The following is a 17,084-nucleotide window of genomic DNA, read 5'->3' as shown; positions in this document are numbered from 1 at the left end:
AATGATTGAAATCGTCATAGATTGGCGTGCAAAAGAACTTTTTTTTTTTTTTTTTTTTTTTCCTTTTATACCAAAGGTGGTAGCTCTGTTCATTTAACAAATAAGATTTATTTTTTTAGAAAATAAAGTAATGACAATTTTGGTTTTTTATTATTGTAGAAAAATAGCCAAATGACCAATCTATATGACTTTTAGTCGAAATTAAAAGAGGGCCGTTGGAAAAAACCAATATACCCGCTCCCTTCCGCGCCTAAAAAATAATAATAATAAATAAATAAAATTATATCCATAATTTGTAATAAGGATGTTTAGCAAACTTAAGATTGAAAAATCTAGATGTCTTTAACTTTTAAGTTTATTTTAAACAATTTGTATAAAAAATTATCATATTCCTCTTTATTTAGTAGAAAAGAATAGGAGAAAGAAACAAAAATTCACTCTAATAAAACCCATTTAATTAAATAAGTATATATATGAAAGTGTAAAATTATTGAATCAAAGATAATAATTAATATCATATCTACTGAACTATGTAATATTCTCCCGCCTATCTATGTAATTAGCACTAAATAATATCAAGGAAATAAAGAAATTAAGATAAGACTACTCTTCCGTGGGAAAGTGACCACCTAGTCCTGAGAAAAAAATAAACAAGCGTGGAAAGTGCACAACTACCATTATTACATGTTTTGAAAGTGCAACCACTGTCACCAATGTTTCAAACATCATCAATCCAATATTCTAAAGTTGTTGATGATTAGACTCATTCCAAGATTTATCCAAAGAAGTCAGTAAGTGTTGATTTTCAATCTACACCGTCTAAATGGTCCAATTGCCCTGTTATACAGACTATAGAAACAGAACTACAGAAGAGGATCAATAAAACAGGTTAATATAATTATAGGCGAACAACAAAACTAGAATTAAACTTGCACAAAAGTTTAAGCAAGTTTATCATTATAAAGTTTACACAGGCAAGATTGATTTTATACCAAACAAAAAAGACGACAAGATTGATTTTATACCAAACAAACACGACAAGATTTATTATCGACTAGGGATGGCACAAGATTTCAAGTTCCAGAACATGTTTTGAGGAGGCTTCAAACATCTAACCTCTTTGTTGAGGGTACATGACTAAACTAGTTAAACCATGGTCGGAACTGAAAATATATAAATTTCTATCTTGGGTTGAAATACTCTCCTACCTCTCTTTGTGCCTTTTATAAGATAAAAAGGAAAAAGAAAGAAAGAAAGAAAGACAGCATAATGTTTCCTCTTGTAACTGCAGGGAATTAATCACAAGATAATCAGCGAGTACCTATACTACAGATGTACTAGGAAACTAAAAAAGAATGAGCCCCCCTACGGCTACTACACAATACAACATATGCTTTTCCAGGGAATTTGATTTTCTGTAAGCATTTATGCTTCAAGCAACAAAAAAAATTAATTGCAACATTGAAGCAATTTTCCTTTTTCTTATTATAATCACTATAAATTGTATTTGCTTCCTCTGCCCAGGGATTACCGTTTGGGATTTGCACTAGTGCCTTCGACATACCGCTGCATGGCCACCACAGGCTCGCTGCATCTTGAACATCTAAATGATTGAGCTGCCATGCATCGTGTTCGGAGGCAATAGTAACAGTATCTGTCAGAAAATAAAAAACCAATGGACGTTAGTAATACTTTTATATAGACAATTATAGACCTGTGAGATTCAATGTAAACAATTATATAGACATGAAATGCAGCCATCTTTGTCTACGAGCGTTGGTCGACAATAACCGACAGTTAAATCAGAATCTTAAATCTTAAATCAAATATTCTGTTGTTCTTTTCAATATCTAATTGTGAACATAAAAAGCCTGGACTGTCGAAACAACTCAAAAATTGGTGAAAGATGATGAATGCGAAATAGACTTGTTTCTCATGTTTCTATTTTAAATATATGATCGTATGGACATAAATCTCTCTGGAATTTTCATTACAAAACTTAAAGTAGACATTGAATTATTTAAAATTTGTTTATTTGGTTAGCGCATATACTTTCACTTTGCGAAGTTTTAACATTTAGAACTAATTACATCAATCAACGTTGTTATATTTACAACGTTTATTTTATTACCATAGTCAATTTTTTGTTTTTGAACGAAATCTGTAATATGCACGTCCAAGCTATATTCATTAAAGAAATAATTCTATCGTCACGTATCCTCCTTGTTTTGTCTGTCTTTCGAACAAATGCATCCTAATTCTATCGTTGAGTTTCTGCCTTTTTTATATAACAAATAGTAGTTTTTTGGTTTAAAAGATAGAGTGATGTGATAAAAAGGCCTGACCTGTGTTGACAAGGTAAAGCCAGAAATGGAATCGTAGGACTTGCCAGGCAAATTGGACAAGCACTGTCATCCTCGGCTGAGCTTGAGGACTTCTCCTTGGAAAATGGACGAAGAAAGTTTCTAACAGAGGAAGAATTTAGAAGAGGAAGAAGCAACAGCAACATTTCCTGCCATTAGCACAGAAAAATAAATTCTCGAGGGCAAATGTTCCCTACTATGGATAATAAAATTGTGATCAAGCATTGGGAAAAAGAAAATTGAAACCCTTCCCATATTCATGCACGCATGAGTATAGTAGACGATATTAATCACTGTAAACCAAATGAATATCCTATATGAACCACTTGAAACTTGTAGTTGATTTGAATTCTATCTAGATGATAACTTTCGTCAAACACACAGTTTTTCCATGCTAAACTTAAAACAGCACACAATCTGAGAATATATACCATGCTCGACTTGAAATAGAATTCTACTTCAGGAGGAGGAAAGGGAAGAGCGTGAGCTAATAATCATATGGTTAAGAACAATAGCACATTCCAAGAATATATTTCGTTGAAATGAAGCAATAAGTGAATAAGTTCTAAGCCAAAATAAGAGTTCCAATACTTCTGCAACTAAATATAAAGGACAGAAAATTACCGAGAATTCATTCCACACTAACTGGCGATTCATATACTCAAAGCTGACAGCCCTGTTCATATTAGGACTCCCATAAACAAGCCTGGCTCTGAGAACTCTCTCGACAAGATTTCTATACCTGCACCACACAAAAAATACGATGCTGAGTTGGGCAGAAAGTAAACTACTTATGATAGTCGACAAGCCACCAATTTTTATTTGAGTTCCACTACACAAAAACTTACAACAATAGAACCAATACAACTGAGTGAAAAGCATATGTGACAACCAACAATGCACAAGATTCAGCAAGAGTGAAAAGTGGTGCAGTCAGATGTATCTGCAAAATACCAATTCAGATTGATGACAAAATAACTCAACGCTCCCTATACATTAGCAGATGCATTAAATATTAATTTTTAAATGATAAATAAAAATGAAGCATCCATTCTTTTGTTTCTACTGACATAAACTTCTAAACTGCAAACTGAAACATAATAGTTGAAGAGATGTCATTTGACACAGGTAAGTATGCTTTTTACTTGGGCAGATTCTTTCGAAAATGCCCTTTTAGCATTAATATTTAACAAATAATCACTTCAAGCCGCTCAGAGTATAACAGTTCACTGAAAAGTTAACTTATCAGCAAGGATGAAAATATCCGTCAACCATTATTATGATGATATTTCCGTAAATTGGAGAGTTCAACATCAATATTGAAGATTAATCGATATCTCTAATATCTTTTATATACAATCACAATATAAATATAAAAACTAATAACAGGCCATGTTTTAAAAATCGGTCACGGAATAAATCTTGAGGCGCTCCTCAAGGTGATGCGGCAGATTCATGCTTTAAGGCTTACGCCTTGAGAGTGTAATATGAGGCTTGCGCGCCTCTGTCGAGAGAGGCGTAAGTCTCAAAGGCTACAATGCGTAAGCCATTTGGATATTGGTTGGTGGGCCAAGTGCCCATGCAATGCATCATCCAACGGTGCATTTAATTGAAGTTGGTGATGTCTTCATACTAATTTATGGTGGTTGGCCATGCGAGAATATTGAAGAAAACATAAAGAACTGTACTTGGGAAACAAAATACTTGAAAGCTTTTCCTTTTTGTGTATGTGTTATTTGAAGTGAACATAACGCAAAGAAAAAAAAACTGCAAGGAATCACTATTTAACGAAAACGCAGCACAACAAAAGCGAGTTTCATTCTTCTTCATCTTGTTGTTCTTGTTTTTGTTTTATTTGTTCACTTGCATAGCGAGTTTAATATTTTTTCTTACTACTTCCGTTTTCATTTTGTTCTTTGTTTGTTCGACTTTCTTTTCTTTTCTTTTGTTCTGTTTTCTTCTGAATTTCGATTATTATTTTTCTTTCCGTTCTATTTTGCTTTTTTTTTTTCCACTATATTTGAATCTTGAATATTATTTTCTTTCCCATTTGATTGTCTTCTTCGTTTTCTTTCTTAATATTAGTTGAATAATTATCCTTCCAATTTTTTTCTGTTTTCTTCTTTTTATTAGCAGTTATTTATATGTTCTGATCTGTTTTCCCGCCTAAAGTTATCTTTCTTAATGGTTATAACTAGCTACCTACTACTATTATTCATTATTTTCTTTTGAAGAAGACTTTTTATTTCCCAAATGTCTAATTGGTTTTTAGTTCTTGCTACTATTACGCATTAGTTATTGAACATTTAGTATGTCAGGTTCATTAAGAAATATTATATCGTTAGGAGCATATAATGCTTTATGTTTTATGTACATTTTTTAAATTTAAAATAAGGCTTATGCCTCATACCACCTCATGCCCCAAGGCCCGCCTTAAGCCTTTTAAAACATTGATAACAAGATCTATGACTTAGTTTCAAAGTTAAGAAAAAAGGGGAAAAACTTAATTATTAATTTAAATAATTTAAATAAAAAAAATTATTCACAAAAATATTCATCAAGGTATGTGAAAATTTGAAATCTTGATATCAATACTCTAATCCGGCTTATCAGATGCAGAAAACCTACCTTCCTGTGTAAAGAAATATGAGCAAGTTGCCAAATGCAGCAGCTTTGTATATTCCTTCAATGCGCTGAATCAAAAGCCATGCTTGCCTCGCCAAGGACCTCTGAAAAAAATACAGGGACATAAGAATGCCTATTTCATTCGACAACAATACCAGCACAACAAGAAGGTAGTCCACATTGTTAGGGGTGGTGAGTTTCTGAAAACCAGTACCTGCTCTGAATCTCCCCATCTACGAAAAGCAGAAAATGATTGTAACCGAGTCCAAATGTATTGACCACCCACAGTGGCCACGCAATACCAAATCTTTTGAGCAACTGTGAGGCCAGGTCCTTCCAATCCAGTTCTGACTGTATTGCAGAGAAGTCCAGAGCCAGAAAAAATTGATTATAGTTTTCAATAAAGGAATTAGTAAGTGACTGCCACACATTGCTATGAAGATTTGACAACAGCAGTTCCATGGTTGCTACAGTTTTAATTCTCAACTTCATACTCAATTTATAATTATTTATTTTACATGTCAGTTTGGATAAATTCAATTACATTCCTACACCGTACTGACCGTAACAATCAGTTAAACAAGTAGAGCATGGCAGGGAGCTGTTTAGATCATTTCACCTTTTCCCGGAATTTCCATTGCACGCTCATCTCTATACCGCAGATTCATCAGAGCAATTCCTGGTGTGGGCTTGTCTACCCAAATTGAAAAGCGCCAAATAAGGAACTCCAGAAAAGCATCAAGCTCTGCTTCATATTGAAACAACATTCCTGGCTAATCCATCAAAATAGAAGAAAATACTTTATGACACCTAAATAGCTTTACTAGCCAAGTATCTACATCTCAATGCCCGAATAACAAGCAACTTATACCTTCATCAAAGCGAAGACCTTAACCAACTGCTCTTTCAACATGGCTGACATTTCAATATCTAGCCGCGCCGCATCCACTTGATTAACTTTCGATATCGAAATTGGAATTGGCGACTGCAGAACAGATAGAAAAGAAAAAGAAAAAAAAGACTCCAGTATCATAAATTAGTACAGATGTATCAACCAACATAAAATTACAATAAATATACTGTTCAAGGTGCAAGTAGAAGAAAATTTAACTCTCGCATGGCTTGGACAACGAAACAAACAGAAAGTGAAGCTCAATTAACGCGAATGCAATCTTTCCCAACCATGTGTCAGAAATGATCTTCGGTAAAGCTATTAATTAGAAACAAACTCTAGTATATACATAGAAACGAACGGACAAAAAGACCTACTCCACAGAATCAAAAGGCAACTATGAACAAATAAAAAAGGCAACAAATAAGCAGACAAAACTAGGCTCGGCGCGAGACAAAGAGAGAGGGATGAAGGTACCAAGTGAGACTGGGAAAGAGATTTCCAGCGAGGAAGTAGTCGCTGATAAGCAAGACTCCATGCATCTTGAGGAGGTGGAGAAAGATGGGAGGTGCTGGTGGAAGGCGAAGACGAAGAGGAGGAGCCGGCGGAAGCTGCAGCTAAGGATTGTATGACCATGACAAATCGATGAGTTGCAGCGAGAAGCGAAGAAGGGAGAGGTCCGTGGCGCTGTTAATGGCGGGAGAGTATGTGGAGACGAAGAGGAGGGATTGGTAAAGAGCGACGCTCTGTTCTCGTACAGAACGCCAAACGCGGAGCAACCGCTACCTCATCAATCAGCTCCGCTTGGGTCTGTGTGCCCTTATTTTCACGGGCAGCAGAAATTGGATCCTCCGCTCCAAACACGGTCCAACTATTTTTTTCCTCAAAATAAAATAAATGTGGCAAATTGGGAAAAATATGACGCCATCTTTAACCTCTCAATCAAATCAAATGAAATTAAGAGTATATTTGATTTCTGTTAAATTATATTCACTTTTAACCATTAAAAAATGAGTTTGGTATTCATTTAAAATTCATTAATTGTTTCAGGACGGTATTAATAATTATTTACGACTATAGGTATATACTTGAGTTAAATTCACTATCATCTCCTATTATATAGAGAATTCTCGTATTTTATTAACAATTATTTTGTTAAGCAAAGTATAAACTATAAATTTATTAAATGAATCAAAAGGTCCGCACCAACTATTTGACATTAACATGTAATTGTAGAGGTATATAATCATTATGGTATAAAATTATTAGGACAATCGAACAACTTAATTTATACCGATTTCTTCATATTCACCTCGGTAAAAAAGTTATGGAGTGAAGCTTTTTCCGCCTGCCTTCCATCCCGCGTTTCCCTGCTCGAATTTGTGAAAGACTCTTGCCGCTCCTTTCATTTAAGCCTTTCTTTCTTTCTTGGATATGCTGCTTTCTTTCTTGGATATGCTGAGTCCGAGTATAGATGCTATAACGTAAAATCCAAGAGATTCAAAATCACCACTTTGTCCTAATTATAAATTTTAAAAATAGATAATTATAAATTTGAAAAACTATTTTTAAGCCCCTGAAAAGTTGTTTCTAGGGGACTTTTTCCTGCTAAGTAGAGAAATCTGATTTTGTATGCCTGATTTATGGTTCTCATTCCAATATCTTCTGAATCAAATGAATTTATGTATTTTTCTTGGCAGAGCTCTCTTAGCTAATTCGGCTGCGGTTGCACAAACACGAAACACGAAACACGAAACACGATCCAGTTGTCCTATCAACCTCTATCCAAAGATTGCTCATAGCCATAGGTCTTATTCATATATTCACAGAAGGGGAAAACAGTTTGCTAAACTCAATTGAGGTCCGATATGCTACAACAGTGCGAGATAAGACAAGCAAGGGATCTGAGTGTGGACAATATATAAAACTGCCACCAACAAAACCACTAGGAATATGTTTGAACACAAAGCATTTGTCCCTTAATTGACTCAAAAATTTGAATAACGGTGTGGTATAGGAAGAAAGACTACAAGCTATTGACAAGTAGAGTAAAATGCCTAACAACTATTGTTTAGATATCTGAATATAGACCATTTGTGTGTATCCATTAAATACAGAAGTCTCAAGTCGAGTTAAACCAAGTCGCTGGAACAAACCATACCTGCCATCTTCCACAATAGGGCTCGAAACACGAGCAGGATCGTATCTAGTCTGATGTGTTAAAGAAGGGCCAGCAACTGGAGGGAGCTCCCAATACACATCAAGAATCGACTCCAAGTACCTGCTGTTCTGGAGGTGCTCTGCGTGGGAGATAGCCCTATTGCTGTGGTTAAAATCATCACGCATGTAGCCTCGGACACCCCACCAAGCCTCATACGGTCCACAAAGTTCTTCTACATCCACTGCCTTTTCCCAGAACAACTTCCTTTTTGCTCTGATTCTAGCTTCATCGCTGTCCTTGAAGCAACTGTGCCCACCTCCTAAATCAGAAATATACAAGCATTGAAATTAACTTCTCAACTTAAATTGTCACAGACTCGCAGAATCACTTTCAAATCATTGGAAGTAGCATTGGAATATAATTTTGACTTTATTATGCCCTTAAAAATATTTTACGTGAGATCTCACATTAGTTGTAGAGAGGAACAAAACATTCCTGATAAGAGTGTGGGGAAGAGACATGGTTTTAAGGGGAAGCCATAAAGGGAAAACCCAAAGACAGTATCTGCTAGCAGTGGGTTTGGGCTGTTACAAATGGTATCAAAGACAGTCACCGGACGGTGCGAGGCACTGGTTGGAGTAGGGCTAGACCCTCTCCATAGTAGATGCCTAATGGGAAAGCCCATACAGGAAAGCTCAAAAACCTTGAGGGGAAGCTCAAAAGGGAAAGCCTAAAGAGAACAATATTTGGATGAGTATTCGTTTTGTTGTGTAACTTTGAAAGACGCATTTTAAAAACCTTGAGGGGAAGTCCGAAAGGAAAAACCCAAAGAAGACAGTACTTGGATGAGTATTGGTTCCACTTTGTAACTCTGAAAGACACATTTTAAAAACCTTGAGAGAAAGCCCAAAGAGAACAATATCTACTAGCGGTGGGCTTGAACCGTTACAAACGGTACCAAAGTTAGGTTCCAGGAAGTGTGCCAGCGAGGACACTGGCCCCCAAGGGTGGTGGATTGTGAGATCCCACATCGGTTGGAGAGGAGAACAAAGCATTCCTTATAAGGGTGTGAACACCTCCCCTAGTAGACGCGTAATGGGGAAGCCCATAAGGGAAAGTTCAAAAACCTTGAGGGGAAGAGACGCGTTTTAAAACCTTGAGGGGAAGCCCAAAAGAGAAAGTCCAAAGAGGACAATATCTACTAGCGGTGGTGGTTACCTATTATGAGGATCACATAAATCCGTTCTAAATTTCTCATTAGGTTTCAGTTTCTTTGTATTAAGGAAGGCACTTAATGAGACAACCATTATCTGATTAGCCAAATAGATGGTGGGAATAACAAATTGTGTTGTCTTTTTACCTAGGAATATTCATAGAGTATAAAAACAAAGCAAAGTGGAATGAGATACAAGTGGAAGAGCTGGCACCTCTAATATAGAACTGATCGCACATCTGCCTTAAAGAATAGTGATCTCCTGTGCCAGTATCGTAGTTATCCTCAAAAACAAGGTGTTGAAAGCCAGCTTTCAGAGCCTGACTTATTCTGCCCTCAAATTACAAGACAAATTTTCAGCATAATAGAGTGTATAAATAGATGGTGAACAAAAATAATTGATTGCAATGAAACTCAAGGATACCTCTTTAATTCATTCTGATGGTCGTCGAAAAATACAAGGACATGGCTAAGATCATTGATTCCATGTTGCTTCATCACACTATTCCAGGAAATACTTCCAAAATCTACAAAGTCTTTTCCAGCAAAATATGTGCAGTTAGCATCAACGTAAGCAGGTCCCTTCTTCAAGTATTTTTCGGGGTGACGGGGTGAGAGTGAAATAATCGGTGTGTCTGGCATTGCTTGCCGCAACACCCAAGTTGAATGTCCCTTGAATGCGCCACTTTCGATCATCAAATCTGGTTTTAGCCAACGAGCAATGAACCAAAGGCCAAAGCTATGATCAAAGCCCATACCAAACAGGTTGTTCTTTATTGGTCGAGTCTCATAAATTGGTACAAACTCTTCCAAGCCCTTTAGTAAATCTTTTGCAGTCCATTCAACTGTCTTTCCATGTTTCGATCTGCCTTTTGCCAAGGATGGGATTATAAGGATTCAAACAAGCAAAATTTTTAGGAATTTCATAACATTTAATCAGACTAGAACTAGAACCCAGGACTGTGAAGTCAATGAGAATAGTAGTTCATTTATAAGGCATCTTAATCGTAAACCAACAAATCTAACATTATTAAATATTGCCTTGACTCTTCACTTTCATCACATAACTTGAAATTAAAGGTTGTTCAACAATAGCCTAGCCATTACTCGAGGAACGGATCAATGCTAAGGCCACAATAGACGGTCCAAGATTGAGTAAAGAAAATATTTAATGTTCCAAATTAGGAAAAGCTCGACTGATACGAAACAAATTTAAACTACGATACACAGATTCAATTCTATAAACGACGCCCCGTTTTCGATATAACCAATTCATCATACCCAAAACAAATTAACGATAGTTCTTCTCCATTTTTTTCCATTACATACAGACCGCCATAAACCCGGAACACGGATCTAAAACTCAACATTTCCAGAGAACTACAATGGATCAGATCCAAAAGTGATAAGCAAGAAAACTTACACCAGGGCACACCAAGAGAACCGAAATCGGAATCGAGCCCATCCATGCCAAAGAACCCAGAGCGGGAAACAGGATCATAAGACGAAACGCAAACAAATCTGCGGGAGTGAAAGAATATCAAGGACGAAATCATGAGAAGGATTAAACCAACGAGCGCAAGGCAGGCCCAAATGGGTCCGATTCGAGTGAAGTAAATGGAAAGGCGGTGAGTGAATAAGGAAAATCTGTTCTTCTTCGTCTTGGAAACATCATGGTCATCGTCGTCATCAAAATCGCCGCTGTGATGAGGGGCTCTGCGAGAAGAGAAGGCACGCTCGAGCCTCCGATTGGAAGTGGGGCTTTGAGGGGTTGAGGATTGAACTCTCATAGTGTCGAAGCTCATGCTGGTGTTGCTATGGTCGAGTTCTTAACGAAGAGTTTGCTTGGCGCTTGGAATCTTGGGCTTGCCATGGCTTCATCTCCTTCCCTTTTTTGAGCAACTGAACAACAGGGGTAAATTAATTTTTTACTTTTTTTTTTCTTTTTTTCTTGACAATGGAGTGAATTAAATGGGTAATTCAACCCATTGCTTAAAACCATATAAACTAAATTTGACCTTTTTAAGAGATTAAAAATTTAATTTCACACTTGTTTGTATGTGTGTATATATATATATATATATTTGTATCGAAGGACTAAAAGAGAGGGAAAATAAAAGAGGGAAAAATTAGACTTTTATTATTTCAGAAGGAAAAATCTAGAAGAATTAATCGCAATTTGCAGGTGGCATTGTAAACGTGAGTTTCAACTGTGGGCCGACATGTGGTCGTCACCTTCACGGACAGGGTGAAACCAAAATTCCTCCAATTTTCCGCCATTTTTTTCCCTCTTCAGATTGCTAGGACCTCAATTCCGATACCCAATTACGTTTCACGTCTACCCCTTGACGATCTCCAGACAAAGATCGCCTGAATTGGGAGCTGCAAAAGTTTCAATTCCAGACGAATCTGAGTTGGTTTGCGCGGCGAGACTGCTTGGAGAACAAGGAAAACATCGACTAAGCCAAAGGGTTCCTGCATTTCTTTGGTTTCTGGGATTTGGATCAGGGGTGGGATTGGTTTAGGGTGGATCGGATCTGAAGCGATTGTTTTTGAGTTGGTGATTTTCGTTGGTCAATATGGATTCGAGTCGGAGAGCTGTAGAGTCGTACTGGAGGTCGCGAATGATCGATGCGGCGACTTCGGATGAGGATAAGGTCACGCCGGTGTACAAATTGGAAGAGATTTGTGAAGTGTTGAGATCTTCGCATGTCAGTATTGTCAAGGAATTTTCGGAATTTATCTTGAAGAGGCTTGAACATAAGAGCCCGATTGTCAAACAGAAGGTGTATATAATTTTTTTCTTTTTGCTTGTTCTGATTTCTCTCGTGTTAGTTTTCAACTTAATTGGTAGATATGTTATGAGCGAGTAGGATTTTTGATCCCTGCAGTTAGGACTTTTGTTCTCTGATTCTTCTTTGGTTTTTAAATTTGATACTGTTCAAATGTTGATGGAAGAATGAACACAAGAACACCAAGAACACGAGTTTTTTCAGTTGAATGACTTCTATTATGTATGGTTCTTGTTTTTGAAAATTTTGGATTTATGCTTTGATTTCACTACAGGCTCTCAGGTTGATCAAGTATGGAGTTGGGAAATCTGGTGTGGAATTCAGAAGGGAAATGCAGAGACACTCTGTGGCTGTCCGCCAGTTACTTCATTACAAGGGACAACCAGACCCCCTTAAAGGTGATGCACTTAATAAAGCTGTGAGGGATACTGCTCAGGACGCCATTTCTGCGATCTTTGCTGAAGAGGACAACAGGCCTGCACCATCTGAGAATCTTAACAGTCGAATTCAAGGTTTTGGGAACTCAAATTATGAACCACCAGCAGAAGATAAAAAATCATTTCTTAGCGAGGTAGTTGGTTTAGGAAGTGCATCAATCAAGCAAGGATTAAGTAATCTTGCACAAGGTCATTCATCGAGAAAGAATGGCACTAGTGGCCACAGGGGTCCCAATCTTCAGAGGTCATTGACGACTGAAATGGAGTATGACAATAGATATGAACCAGTTGAATATGGCCGTGAGACTCTCGGGACATCAAAGAGTACGATTAGTGGACCGTGGAACCCGGATTCTTGGGCAAATAAGGTGGAAGCTACTAATGGGAACCTGAGTTCTGGGTCTTCGGAGAGAAAAACTCGAGAAGAGAGGTTACTGGAGACCATTGCAACAGCAGGTGGTGTGCGCATACAACCAACTCGAGATGCCATTCAAGCATTTCTTGTGGAAGCTGCAAAGTTAGATGCAATGGCGCTGAGTAGTGCTCTTGAATCAAAGCTTAAATCCCCATCATGGCAGGCATGTTCTTGCTGTTAATATTTTTTTCTATGATCCAGGCTTTCTGTTTAGGATTGAATAATGACGGTTGATTTTGTATCAATGTCACTCAACCTGTTTTGATGAGAATTTCATTCTTCAGGTTCGTTTCAAAGCTCTCTGCGTCCTTGAGTCGATCGTTAGGAAAAATGATGACGATCATTTTTCAATTGTGGCATCGTATTTCAGTGAAAATCAAGATGCAGTGATTGGATGTTCTGAATCTCCCCAAGCATCTCTTAGGGAAAAAGCTAGCAAGGTAAATCATCAGTCTATCTGCAAACGAAAGTTGATGAAATTGCTGAATAAATTCATTATTTAGATTTTTATGTAGCATATTGTAAGCTTGAAAAACATGTGATGGATCAAAAAGTAATGTATTCTCAACTTTGGGTTCTTATCCCGAAATGATATAATTTTGTCCCTCGACTCTTTGGGCAGGTTATGCCACTTTTAGATGGAGGAAAAGGAGTCCCCTCCATGAATGCTTCTGAAAAGTCCCTTCCAAACAACCCCAGTTCCACTATTCAGATGCCAGACTTAATAGACACAAGTGATGCAGGTGTTTTAGAGGTTGAAAACCTGTCGAAAACTCCATTAGTAGACGACTTATTTGGAGATGGCGTAAACACCATCACAAGCACCAGCGAACTAAAGAATGATGATGACCCATTTTCAGATGTCTCTTTTCAGACAACTGATGATGGAGAAAATCCAGATGATCTTTTTTCTGGGATGATCGTCGATAATAGTCAGGTTAGTAATGAAAGTAAAAGGCCTGCCTCGGAACAGAAAAATGAACATGGAGTTTTTGATGTTTTTGGATCAAGTTCTGAAGCTGCAGTACAAGAACACACAAGGAAAGATGTTAATGAGTTAATGAGTGGTTTGTCCATCCATGAAGATGGCTTGAAGAGTAATGATATAGGAGATTCCAAGGATTCACTGTCTGAATCTTTATATTCTGTTTCCAGACAGCCAAACCATCAGTATCAGACTAAAGATTCTTCTGTAAATGGCATATACAGTTCACCAATGGTTGGGACAAATATGAATGCTGCCCTCTTCCCTGGAAGGACATATCTTCCGTCCGGCATGATGTTCAATCCAGCCTTTTCATCTCAGCCAATGGGTTATGCTCCCACAGGAAACTTCTTTGCTCAACAAAATTTACCATCAGCCATGTCCAATTCCCAACAGTTTGGGAACCCTCATCTCCAATCGAGTGGTGGAAGTGCGGGTAATGGAGGATATTCTTCTCCCCTTCCTGACATATTCCAGCCAAATCTTGCAACACAGCCATCTAGTTCCGTGATGAATAGTTCAAAGAAAGAAGATACCAGAGCTTTTGATTTTATCTCAGTAAGTTTCATTTCTTCCAACTCTTTGTTGATTTTAGTAGCTGTATGCCCTGCAGTCTGATACTGATAGCATTACGATGTATTTTGTAGGAGCATATTGCAGCTGCTCGGGATCCAAAGCAGGTAGTCTGAGTTTAGGATTGTTGGCGACGTTGGTGATGTTGGTGAGGTGATGAATGAAAGCCACAGTTCTGTGCCATTAGAGATTGATGGCTCCATAACGTAGGCACAACACGGTACACACTTGGGAAAAACGGGTAGATAGAAGTAGGAAAAAGAGAGAATGGAAGTTTTTACATAATCAGCTGTTTATATTGTGGTAATTCCTGGACTGATTGTGTTCCAATCTGTAGAGTCTCATTCTGCCCAAAAAAGGAAAGAAAAAAGAAAAAAAAAACGTAGTATTGTAGTGGTTATGGTAATAATGCAGCTTGTTCTTTGAATCTTTTAATGCAGCTTGTTCTTTCATGTATATGCCTGTGGTTTTACTTTATGCTGAGTTCTTAGATTGATACTCGTAAGCTGAGTTATTAATGTAAAACTTCATTCCAGAATGGTACAATCACTTTTTGTCATACATGATTTGCTTTAGGTATCATGGATTGACACAAATATTCTTGGCTAGATTTGTTGATACCAATCTAGGTGATCCATTATCCAAATCTATGCATCATTCGTTCAAATAAAATCAACCATAGTTCAATTTATTATAAATGGGTTCTTAATTTAAATTTATTTTAGTTGTTAATATTAAATATTAATATAAAAAAGAAAAGACAAGGCACTACAGGGCATTAATAAATAATGAAAAGCAACAACTTTAATAATCATTTACTACAAAAATCAAAGCTTTTTCGTTCGAGTGTTTGAGAGTGGGAAATGTATTAGGCCATTCTCTCCTTTTTCTTAAAAGGAAAATAAAAAATAAAAGGTTTTTTCTTTTTTGCCTTCTTCCTCCACTGCTTCCTAAAGTAGCTGCCAGTCAATATCAATTGCTTTAAAACCCATTTACTTCAAACCCTTTTTGGTTTCTTTTTCTCATGTTCTTGTTGCATAAAATTTTCATTATGAACCAACAAACATATACCCAACTCAACATCACTACGGAACTGCTTCTTCTTTTTTTCTGGGGAAAATATTTGTCGCACACAGATTTGCCCTAATCTCTTCCGCCCACCTCAACTTTGCCTAAACTTTTTGGGCTTTTATATGGTAAACCTTAAATTACGTCCAAAATGAGGCATTATTAATTTCACTTTAATTTAGGCCCTAAACTTCACACCTTTGTCTTTAGCTTCCAACCATACCTATTAATAATTACAACTATGCTTTCATTATATTCCATTATTATAATCAAACACACAAATTCATCCTAATAACTTTCCTACCACCCTTGTGTTTGTTAGCAAAATTTTCACATCCTTATAAAAAAAAATGTTTTGTTCACTTTCCTAACCGACGTGAAATCCTACCGAAGCCATATTTTTCAAGGTGGTGGCATGGATTCACTTTAATATACGACAGAGGTTGCATTTGGAGGATTGATAGCAGCTATGGAGAAGCTTCAATTTTGTTGTTTCTTGAAATTTGGATTCTCATTCTCAACATGGACTTCCTTTGAATTATTATTATTATTATTATTATTATTACAAGTATTTAAAAAGAAAGAAAAAAAAATGGCCACACAAAGCACAATACGTACAGAAAATGCAGGCACCAACCACGACAATATTAATGAACACAAAGATTAGACAAAACTTAGCACCCTTAAAATTTTCAACCCGTCCGACGCCACCTCACAATTCATCTTCAAAACTTCCCTTTTACTCCCCCGTCTTCTGTAACCGAAGCTTTTTATAAAACCGATTTATAAATTCCTCAGCCGCTTTATCCACGTGGCTGTCCTCCACGGCAGCTCCCGCAACCGGACACGGCGGGTCAGTAACTCTCAGCTGCCTCACCACCATCGGGCTTCGCCCAAACTCGGGTAGCGCTGGGGACCCCATGTCATTGTTCAGAACTTCCAAAACAGTCTTGAAAGCATTCATCGCGCCCACGTCATCGTCCAGCGTGTCGGGTGTCTGAGTACACGTGAAGAAATGACGGCGTTTGTTAAAGTAATGGAAGCTGGGAAAAGCAGGGCTGTTGCGGCAGCTGAACTCGTAGTGATCGGCGGTGCCATCGGGGTGGTGGTTACGGCGAAAAGGGGCGAGGGAGAAGGCAGAGGCGGCGCCATCGTGGTGGTGGTGGAGCATGAGATTCGCGATGGCTTTGCCAGTGATTTTGCGGCGTCTGGACATGAGATTTGTGAGGTCGGCCATAAGCTTGCTCTTACAAATTCCTTTTCTCAGCATGTAATAAGCTATACGGACCATGTTCACAATTCTCTTCGAAATCACTTGTAGATTTTGATCCATTTTTTTCAACAGTTCTGTAACAAAAGAAATGAGATTTTTAGAGAGAAAAATGGGGAAGTAATTTGGTTTTGATTGAGAATTGGAAGGGTATATAAAGGGGCCGTTGGAGAGAGAGAGAGAAGAATAAAAGGGTTTCTTCAATATTAAATTTTAAAATATATATATATAATATGTTAATGCGTTTCTCACTTAAAATAAATATCTTTTTTTTTTTTTTTTTTTTTTTC

General features: G+C 37.3%; 4 protein-coding genes across 5 annotated transcripts in view; 1 reads left to right on the top strand and 3 right to left on the bottom strand.

Annotated features, from left to right (window-relative positions):
* Window positions 1-1,076: 1,076 nt before the first annotated feature.
* On the bottom strand, window positions 1,077-6,732 carry LOC111492759 (peroxisome biogenesis protein 2). The gene is made up of 8 exons (XM_023142196.1): window positions 6,358-6,732; window positions 5,860-5,973; window positions 5,608-5,761; window positions 5,203-5,339; window positions 4,992-5,092; window positions 2,988-3,105; window positions 2,346-2,512; window positions 1,077-1,654 (listed from the first exon to the last, which is right to left on the bottom strand). The coding sequence occupies exons 1-8, from the start codon at window positions 6,514-6,516 to the stop codon at window positions 1,528-1,530; spliced, it is 1,077 nt and encodes a 358-aa protein (XP_022997964.1). The 5' UTR covers window positions 6,517-6,732; the 3' UTR covers window positions 1,077-1,527.
* A 1,048-nt stretch (window positions 6,733-7,780) lies between these two features.
* The window catches only part of LOC111492689, a 21,157-nt gene continuing 11,853 nt past the window's right edge, over window positions 7,781-17,084 (bottom strand). Inside the window, exons 2-5 of one of the 2 annotated variants that reach the window (XM_023142086.1) lie at window positions 10,678-11,113; window positions 9,679-10,123; window positions 9,469-9,584; window positions 7,781-8,360 (exon numbers count right to left, since the gene is read on the bottom strand). In XM_023142086.1, coding sequence (XP_022997854.1) covers window positions 7,945-8,360; window positions 9,469-9,584; window positions 9,679-10,123; window positions 10,678-11,059 — 1,359 coding nt within the window. In that variant the 5' untranslated portion in view covers window positions 11,060-11,113 and the 3' untranslated portion in view covers window positions 7,781-7,944. Of the gene's footprint in view, window positions 8,361-9,468; window positions 9,585-9,678; window positions 10,124-10,677; window positions 11,153-17,084 lie in introns of those variants that run through there. The other variant, XM_023142085.1, reaches the window with a different exon arrangement.
* On the top strand, window positions 11,377-14,933 carry LOC111492683 (VHS domain-containing protein At3g16270-like). Its single transcript, XM_023142079.1, has 5 exons — window positions 11,377-12,040; window positions 12,321-13,061; window positions 13,183-13,338; window positions 13,521-14,441; window positions 14,531-14,933. Exons 1-5 carry the CDS (start codon window positions 11,834-11,836, stop codon window positions 14,570-14,572), a joined length of 2,067 nt encoding a protein of 688 aa, XP_022997847.1. The 5' UTR covers window positions 11,377-11,833; the 3' UTR covers window positions 14,573-14,933.
* LOC111492696 lies at window positions 16,063-16,901 on the bottom strand. Its single transcript, XM_023142097.1, has one exon. It carries the CDS (start codon window positions 16,855-16,857, stop codon window positions 16,264-16,266), a length of 594 nt encoding a protein of 197 aa, XP_022997865.1. The 5' UTR covers window positions 16,858-16,901; the 3' UTR covers window positions 16,063-16,263.

This window comes from Cucurbita maxima, unplaced genomic scaffold (genome assembly GCF_002738345.1).
Source record: "Cucurbita maxima cultivar Rimu unplaced genomic scaffold, Cmax_1.0 Cma_Scf00018, whole genome shotgun sequence".
NCBI classification, from domain to species: Eukaryota; Viridiplantae; Streptophyta; class Magnoliopsida; order Cucurbitales; family Cucurbitaceae; genus Cucurbita; species Cucurbita maxima.
This window is presented reverse-complemented; position numbering and strand designations above follow the sequence as displayed.

What these genes read in the sequence shown, in the direction of transcription:
- LOC111492696 (XM_023142097.1), bottom strand. Translation starts at nt 16,857, where the DNA reads ATGGATCAAAATCTACAAGTGATTTCGAAGAGAATTGTGAACATGGTC.
- LOC111492683 (XM_023142079.1), top strand. Translation starts at nt 11,834, where the DNA reads ATGGATTCGAGTCGGAGAGCTGTAGAGTCGTACTGGAGGTCGCGAATG. An exon ending in GCCCGATTGTCAAACAGAAG is followed by an intron (nt 12,041 to 12,320) that starts GTGTATATAATT and finishes ATTTCACTACAG; the next exon opens with GCTCTCAGGTTGATCAAGTA. An exon ending in TTAGGGAAAAAGCTAGCAAG is followed by an intron (nt 13,339 to 13,520) that starts GTAAATCATCAG and finishes CTCTTTGGGCAG; the next exon opens with GTTATGCCACTTTTAGATGG.
- LOC111492759 (XM_023142196.1), bottom strand. Translation starts at nt 6,516, where the DNA reads ATGGTCATACAATCCTTAGCTGCAGCTTCCGCCGGCTCCTCCTCTTCG. An exon ending in AGGTCTTCGCTTTGATGAAG is followed by an intron (nt 5,762 to 5,859) that starts GTATAAGTTGCT and finishes TTGATGGATTAG; the next exon opens with CCAGGAATGTTGTTTCAATA. An exon ending in AATGGAAATTCCGGGAAAAG is followed by an intron (nt 5,340 to 5,607) that starts GTGAAATGATCT and finishes TCTGCAATACAG; the next exon opens with TCAGAACTGGATTGGAAGGA.